Raw genomic sequence first — 7,880 nt, 5'->3', positions numbered from 1 at the left:
CATGCTCGCGTCTGCCTTGAAGCGCGGGTTCTCGACCGCCGCGCCGTCCGTGGGCCGCATCACCCAAATCATTGGTGCCGTCGTGGATGTTCAATTCACGAACAACTTGCCGCCCATTCTTAACGCTTTGGAAGTGCAAAACACCAACGACAACGTCCGCATCGTGTTGGAAGTGGCCCAGCACTTGGGTGAAAACACCGTGCGCACGATTGCCATGGAAGGTACGGACGGTTTGGTCCGTGGCCAAGAGTGTGTGGACACTGGCAACCCGATCATGGTACGAACGTAGAGACGAGGGAGCATGCGGAGAGTTGTCGTCGTGGTGGTGCGTCGATTGACGGGTTGGTTGTGTAGGTCCCCGTGGGTCCTGAAACCCTCGGCCGTATCATGAACGTGATCGGTGAACCCGTGGACGAGCGTGGTCCCATCACGTCGGTGCACAAGGCGCCGATCCACTGCGCCGCCCCTTTGTACACGGAACAAGGTTCGGGTGCCGAGGTGTTGGTGACGGGTTTGAAGGTCGTGGACTTGTTGGCCCCGTACGCCAAGGGTGGTAAGATTGGTCTTTTCGGCGGTGCCGGTGTCGGCAAGACGGTCGTGATCATGGAGTTGATCAACAACGTGGCGAACAACCACGGTGGTGTGTCTGTGTTTGCGGGTGTGGGGGAACGTACGCGCGAAGGCAACGATCTGTACCACGAAATGATTGAATCGGGTGTGATCAAGCTCAATGCGGACGGCACGACGACGGGGTCGAAGGCCGCGTTGGTGTACGGTCAAATGAACGAACCCCCTGGTGCGCGCGCCCGTGTCGGTCTGACCGGTTTGACGGTGGCCGAGTACTTTCGTGACGTGGAAGGCCAAGACGTGTTGTTGTTTGTGGACAACATTTTCCGCTTCACGCAAGCGTGCTCGGAAGTGTCGGCGTTGTTGGGTCGTATTCCTTCGGCCGTGGGGTACCAGCCCACGCTGGCGACGGATTTGGGTGCGTTGCAAGAGCGCATTACGTCGACGCTGAAGGGTTCGATTACGTCGGTGCAAGCGATTTACGTGCCTGCCGATGATTTGACGGATCCGGCCCCGGCCACGACGTTTTCCCACTTGGACGCGACGACCGTGTTGTCGCGCCAGATTTCGGAACTCGGGATCTACCCCGCCGTCGATCCGTTGGACTCCAAGTCTCGCATGTTGGACCCCCGTGTGATTGGGGAAGAGCACTACGAAGTGGCCCGCGCGACGCAAAAGTTGCTCCAGGACTACAAGGGTCTCCAAGATATCATTGCCATTTTGGGGATGGACGAATTGAGCGAAGACGACAAGCTGACGGTCGCGCGCGCCCGCAAGGTGCAAAAGTTTATGTCGCAACCCCTCCACGTCGCCGAAGTGTTTACGGGCAAGCCGGGCAAGTTTGTGCGTTTGGAGGAAACGGTGTCGTCGTTCAAGGCGATCTTGGCCGGCGAGTACGACGACTTGCCGGAAGCCGCGTTTTTCATGGTCGGTGGCATCGAAGAAGTCAAAGAAAAGGCCAAGGCCCTCGCCGCCGAATTGGAAGACTAAACCAGCATAAAGGACACCCTACAACCAGCGTTGTATATGAACTCGACGGCGTTCTCCTGTGTGGCGATTGTGCGCAGGATGTGTGTGTGTGTGTGTGTGTGTGTGTGTGCTGATCGTGATTTCTCGAGAGCATGCGCCGTGGCGTGCTCGGGGGAGGCCGGTTATGCCACCCGGCGGCCATTGTCGCCGCCGAGTGGAGCTCTCCGTGCATGGAGGATTTTGGTAAACTTTGCGGGCACTACAGTCGTCAATGGAGACGAAAGGAACCGTCTAGGCAGTCGTGTCTTTATTTGGAGACTGAGTTCGTCGGAAGAGGGCGGCCGAAGCCACCCTGACAGGTTGCTCGGCACACGTCCATCCAGCGAGCGCGGAGAACGGCTTGGACGCTTTTGTACAGTCGAACGAGGTCGTCTGCGTCCCGCTCGATGGGGATGGCGCATCGTTTATCGAGGGAAGGTGTGCGTCGACGATTTTCCGTTGGAAACGTTCTGTCACGAGTGGCAGTTTTGCACCGACACGGTGCCATGACCGACCATGGAGCATGCGATGGGATTCCTCAGCCAGAATGCGTCCGTGTGGTGGTGCGCATGCGTCCTTCCAACGAGCGAGAGCGCAAGCTGCAAGCCGCCAACGAGTCGGTCGTCGCGATTCGACCACCATCCGAACCGACCGACTTGCCCACGCGACTCGACGTCAAGTGCCCAGATCATTCGATTGACGCGACGTACAACTACGACGCGATCTTTGGGACGCATGCCAACCAGCGCGACGTGTACGCGTACCTGCAGTCGTCGGTGGAGCAGGTTGTGCAGGGGTTCAACTGCACCATCTTTGCTTATGGCCAAACAGGTACGACGCCCATCCGACAAGTGCTACGGGTCATCCAACCGTCTAGGCACGGGGAAGACCCACACGATGATGGGCCCCGACTCGTCGCTCCGGCAAGGCGACATGAGCCAGTGGGGCATCATTCCTCGCGCCGTCGACGGTCTGTTTCAGGAGCTCAAGGCCGTGGGAGCGTGCGGGGCCGGGGCGTTTGTGCATTGCTCGTACATGCAAATCTACAACAACCAAGTATTTGACCTGCTCCACTCGTCGGCCGTGAAAGACCAGCCGCCGCTGCAAGTTCGAGAAATGATCAAGGTGCCGGTCGCGCGAGACCGCATGGTCGATGACTGTCACACCATAGGGCCATGCCAAGCACATTTATGTGAGTGGCATCTCGGAATTTCGAGTCGGCAATGCCCACGAAGTGCTCGACTTGCTCCATCTCGGGAGCAAGAATCGAACGATTCGCGCCACAGGTTGGTGGAGCTCCATTGCGACAACCAACACGTCGCGGGTGTAGAGTGCAATGAAAAGAGCAGCCGCAGCCACGCGCTGCTCCAGTTGTCCATGGAAGTCGAGTCGCGGGGCAATGAACGAACGACCATTATTCGGCGGGCCAAGGTGCGCTGCACCGACTGAGCGCCATCCACTCTATGGTGCTCGTAGCTAAACTTGGTGGATTTGGCCGGGTCGGAAAAGGTACGCCGTGGTGGTCGGGACAAGACGAAGGCGGCGGTGGGCGTTATGGAGCTTGCTTGTAGTGGGACACAGACGTCGCCATGACGCACGATCGCACGCGGGAGCTGCGCAACATCAACGCCAGCCTCTCGGCGCTTGGCAACGTCATTTCGGCCCTCACCGACAAAAAGGTACTCGGCGTGACGTGACCTACGTCATGATGGCGTTGCATCCTGATGGGAGGTGGCGGGCCGTAGCGGTCGCACATCCCGTATCGCGACTCGAAGCTCACAAGGTTGCTTCAAGACTCCCTCGGCGGAAACACCCGAACGATCGTCATTGCCACGATCTCGCCGTCGGTGGCAGCGGTCGAAGAGACCGTGTCGACGCTCCAGTTTGCCGAACGAGCCAAGCAGATCGCGCTGAACGTCCAGGTCAACGAAGTCGTGGACGACGCGGTGTTGCTCGCCAGAGCCCAGCGCGAGATCCAAAAACTCAAGCTGCAACTGCAAGCGGAACAGCCCAACGTGTCGGCAATGGGGCACAAGATCCAGGCGCTGGAGAAGCAGGTCGACGTCCTTCGTGTCGAGAACCAACAGCTCAAGGCGCAGCTGGCATTGGCAGCACCCAATTCCGACGGACATCCGCGAACTGCCCCTGCCATAGCTCTCTCGGCGGACCTAGATCTGGGAGACGGCAAGGCGCAAAGGCTTGCAGGGGCGTCGTTGTCGGCCCAAGGACAGCGAGCCATGGCGAGTCGACCAGCCAGCAAACGCACCTTGACAACCCCACGGACACCAGAGCGAACGAATCAAGACGAGTCGGGCGTCGCCCCAGACTGGGAACACCAGACGCAGCCCTTTTTGGCGCACCTGGAAGACATTCAGGTAGTTCAGTGTCACTGCCGTCGGCGCCTGAACATGGCTGCTGCGCGTTGTCGCGGCGTAGAGAGAGCGGCGAGACCTCGAAGCGCAGCTCGAAAAGCTCAAGTTTACGCATGTGCCAGAGGAAGACGACGTGTGCCCCATGTGCCATCTCGTCATCGACCACCACACGGACTCTGAATTGGACCGGTGCATTGATTTGGAAATGCAAGTCACGGCAACCCACTCGTCGTCCTGTAAAGACGTCGCGGCTGCACCAGGCGATGACCCATCGCGACCACATCCCGGCCACATCCCGGTGAAGCCGCCGTCGTTACCGTCGATTGTAGCGCGCCCGGTCCAGGCGACCGCGGCACCACTCGGCTCTTTCCCGGCCAGCCATGACCCGCGAGAAACCTCGAGTTCTCGAGGCTCGACCAGAGCGCACTCGTTGGTCCCTGTGATGCCGGCCAAGCCAAAGCCAAAGCCCAAACGCAGCCAGCAAAAGGCCAAGCTGGTCCTAGCCAAGTCCAAGTTGACGAAGTCGCCGTACGGAGTCAAGGCCCCACTCGACAAGCCCGACGACAGCGCAAACGAACCCGAGGCGTCGGCGGGTGTTGGCAGTGGGCTGCACAACGACGTGCGGGACATCGGCGTCAATATAAGCGTCTACACATACAGGTGTGCGACCGACGAGTGGGCGATCGATTCGATGGCGGTCGTGTGTTGTAGGTATGACTGCTGGTACCCGTGCACGATCGTCGGGTACGATTCGAAGCGGAAGATGCATTGCTGTCTCTACGACTACGGGGACAAGCAGTGGGCAGTCCTGCGCGGCAAAAAGTTTAAAGTGCTCGGCCGCGACAGTGCGCCGTCGCCATCTCGAGAGCCCAGCACGTCGTCGTCGCCCCGCAGTCGAAACCAGCCCTTCTAGTTTGAATCATGCACGTGACGCTGGTCTATCCTATCTCTCGCCGTGCGTAGAGTCTGCTCTGCCGTGAGATCGACGCACCCCCTAGCGATTCAATCGATAGACCACCAGCCATCGGTTCGATCTTTCTGCATGAAATCGTGGCACACCACGGTGAAACGCGAAACGCATCAGGATGGAATGAATCAAACGGTGCTTGGGACTGGGGACGCAAGGAGCTGCTACCACTACAGACCAGAGGGAGGACTTGCTCGAAGCGGCATCATCGCCATAGTCAACCGCGTCGGCTGCACGGAAATGCCATTGAACAAGTTCGTGTGGTCTGCATCCGGCGCCAGCGTAAACTCGTACTTGGTGAGAAGCGTCGCGACTACGACCTGCAGCTCGGCCATGGCAAATCGCTGGCCGATGCAGTTTTTCGAGCCAGCACTAAACGGCATGTAGTGGACGGCATGGCCTCGGCCGTGTCGAAGGCCAAGGTCGGCGGCATAGGCGCACGTGCCAGGAACGAACCGCTCAGGGACGAAGTCGTTGGGATGGGCCCAGTACGTTGGATCGCGCTGCATGGCGGCATGCACCACGCACACTGACGTTCCCTACGCACGACGAGTTCGAGGGACGTGTTGAAACAAGCACGCACCTTCGAGACAAACACTGACGAGCCGTCGGACATGGGGACGTCGACGTCATCACGGGCCATGCGACGCCCGATGAACGGGACCGGAGGGTGCAGGCGGAGGGTTTCTTGAATAAAAGCCGTCGTATAGGTCAAGTCGTGGAGGGCTTGCCACTGGTCGAACGAGCCATGGACGTCGAGCAAGTGCAAACACTCGCGCCGAGCCAACGCCGCCTGGGACGGCTCGCAAGCGAGGCGGTAAAATGTCCAGCACAGCGCCGCCGTCGTTGTGTCGTGCCCGGCAAACATCACGGTCAGGGTGTGCACCACAGCGTCGTGGGTGGATGTTCCAGCCTCGAGCATGCGGTCAAGCAAGTCGCGCGGGGTCGTACTTGTACTTGTGGTTGGTCCTGTCGCGAGCTTTCGGTCGATGATGTCTTGCATGATGCACAGCAGCTTGGCACGGGCGTGGTGGCGGCGTCGAAAGCTCGGGAATGGCAACCACGAAAAGCCAGGAATGCACATCGAGCACGCGAGAAGGAGCTTGTTCGGCATCGCTTGCAGCTCGTCGAACGCGACGATAGCGTCCGGGTTGGATTGAAAATCGTACCCAAACGCGGTCAACCCCACATTGTTCAACGTCAGCGCTTGAAAAACTAGATATGAAAGACGTCCGTGAGATGGATGGAATGCGCGGGCGTCGTCGGGACCTTACACGAGTTCATGTTGACTGCGCGACCTGCCGCAGTGACTGCGGCGCCGTCGTCGAGGTGCGATGCACAGAATCGAAGCGTCTGGTCGGCAAACACAGCGATCGACGACTTGATTTGACTCAAGTTGAAGTGTGGGTTGAGCACTTTGCGGTGGTAGTCGTGGTGGCATCCTTCCGAGCTGAGGAGGCCCTCGCCCGACAAAAAGTCCTGGATGCATCGTGAGGTTGCCGCGTCGAGAGCATGCACCCACCGTAAAGAAGCGCCGAAGGGTGGGATGGCGCGGGAACGTCGACGCGTGCGTGGCCAAGACAAACTGCACCGCCGCGGGGTCCGTCAACTGTAGGCGGCGTTGGCATGCGATGCGGTAGTGGACCGCTCCCCCAAACTGGTTCATCCAGGACAGGAACGGGTCGGGGAAGTTGCCGACTCGATCAAAGATTTCACGCCTGTGCACACATGAGATGGCTTGTGGCAGCACGACGCGGCGGACGTACATGTTGCCGAGGAGGAAACTGGTCGATGGCGGCCCCGGCACGCGCTTCAGCGGCGTCCCGCCGACAGGAAACACAACAAAAAGGAACATGCCCGCGAGGCAGGTCGCTGCCCCCACGACGACGACGGCGGCACAAAGCAATACGGCGGAAACGTCAAGCGCCGCGAGGCTCATCGATGCTGGATGTGTCGACTCGACGGGGAATTCGACAATGTCGTGTGGACGGCGCGGCCACGAGTGAGCTTGCAGTTGCTGACACCCACGGCAAACCACCCCGACCGCTTCTCGACTTGGTCAGCCACGTTGATACTTTGGTGTTTGGTTGAAGCGTCGGGCACCCCAGGACAGTATCCGACGTCGGCAAGCGGTCGCCCGATCCGTGCGAATGCCCGCGAGGTCGTCCAGCTCAGCACGACGGCCCTGGACGCATCGTTGGGTACGTAGATGGCTTGGAGCCGAGGGAAACAAAAGGCCTTGCTTGTTGAGGACTGGCTCGACCAAGGGGGGTATACCACGTGTGGGGCGTTGTCGAGATGCACATCGGGGTTCATATTCCCCCGACGTCCATCCGTGGGACCGCGAGGCGGTCGCAAGGCTCGGTTTAAGCTTTAGCTTTACGTTCAGTTCAGACAATCGCCGCTCCGCTTCTCCTTTGCGGCGAACGCACATCCACCGCACGTGGACGGCGGGCCACTGTGTCGTGGATGCATTGGATGACCATGTTGTCATCAATGCCATGATGGCCGCGCTACCCCCTACTTCACCTGGAGATCCAACGCGCGCCAATGCATGGATTCGGGAGAGAGTAGCGCCATCCCGAGTGTGGCATGCATGTTGTCCAAAACGCACTGCGCGTCGGCGACCACGGGAGGTGTCCGTCTGGGCTCGATGCAGGTCGTCTCGGGCGAGAATGCCACATCGCACGACGCTGGCTGTGGAAACGGGGTCATCGGCTGCCGAGGCCATGTGCGCCAGCATGTCCGACTGTGTTTCGGTGCCAGCTACTCGAGCACAACCCCATGCACACCCGAACACAGTGGTAGAAGCACGACGGTGGCGGTGGGACTCACGGCAGCATCGAGCCACCGAACGCGACGACGTGGTGGGCTAGACGACTGTAGCGGTTCCATCTCGCAGTCCATCCTGCAATCGCGGGGGAACGGCTGCTCCCTGCCACGGCGCTGCCTCTTGCCCCAACGCA

General features: G+C 59.9%; 3 protein-coding genes across 3 annotated transcripts; 2 read left to right on the top strand and 1 right to left on the bottom strand.

Annotated features, from left to right (window-relative positions):
• On the top strand, positions 1-1,692 carry H310_03267 (ATP synthase subunit beta, mitochondrial; the record flags this gene model as incomplete). The annotated part of the gene is made up of 2 exons (XM_008867065.1): positions 1-277; positions 355-1,692. Coding segments are annotated over 2 exons (1,480 nt in total), but the record flags the coding sequence as incomplete, so codon positions are not given.
• A 358-nt stretch (positions 1,693-2,050) lies between these two features.
• H310_03266 (hypothetical protein) lies at positions 2,051-4,980 on the top strand. Its single transcript, XM_008867064.1, has 9 exons — positions 2,051-2,406; positions 2,453-2,700; positions 2,747-2,861; positions 2,906-3,006; positions 3,052-3,084; positions 3,147-3,254; positions 3,321-3,950; positions 4,012-4,607; positions 4,659-4,980. Exons 1-9 carry the CDS (start codon positions 2,082-2,084, stop codon positions 4,858-4,860), a joined length of 2,358 nt encoding a protein of 785 aa, XP_008865286.1. The 5' UTR covers positions 2,051-2,081; the 3' UTR covers positions 4,861-4,980.
• Positions 4,981-5,084: 104 nt separating this feature from the next.
• On the bottom strand, positions 5,085-6,853 carry H310_03265 (hypothetical protein; the record flags this gene model as incomplete). The annotated part of the gene is made up of 5 exons (XM_008867063.1): positions 5,085-5,453; positions 5,498-6,129; positions 6,189-6,393; positions 6,437-6,632; positions 6,681-6,853. 5 exons carry the CDS (start codon positions 6,851-6,853, stop codon positions 5,085-5,087), a joined length of 1,575 nt encoding a protein of 524 aa, XP_008865285.1.
• Positions 6,854-7,880: the final 1,027 nt, after the last annotated feature.

This window comes from Aphanomyces invadans, assembly GCF_000520115.1.
Source record: "Aphanomyces invadans strain NJM9701 unplaced genomic scaffold supercont1.5, whole genome shotgun sequence".
Lineage (NCBI taxonomy): Eukaryota > Oomycota > Saprolegniomycetes > Saprolegniales > Verrucalvaceae > Aphanomyces > Aphanomyces invadans.
This window is presented reverse-complemented; position numbering and strand designations above follow the sequence as displayed.

Bases quoted from the DNA above. Each gene is read 5' to 3' on its own strand.
- H310_03266 (XM_008867064.1), top strand. From the start codon at position 2,082: ATGACCGACCATGGAGCATGCGATGGGATTCCTCAGCCAGAATGCGTC. The intron at 2,701-2,746 runs GTGCCGGTCGCG...GTCACACCATAG, and splicing joins AAGTTCGAGAAATGATCAAG to GGCCATGCCAAGCACATTTA. The intron at 2,862-2,905 runs GTTGGTGGAGCT...TCGCGGGTGTAG, and splicing joins TCGAACGATTCGCGCCACAG to AGTGCAATGAAAAGAGCAGC.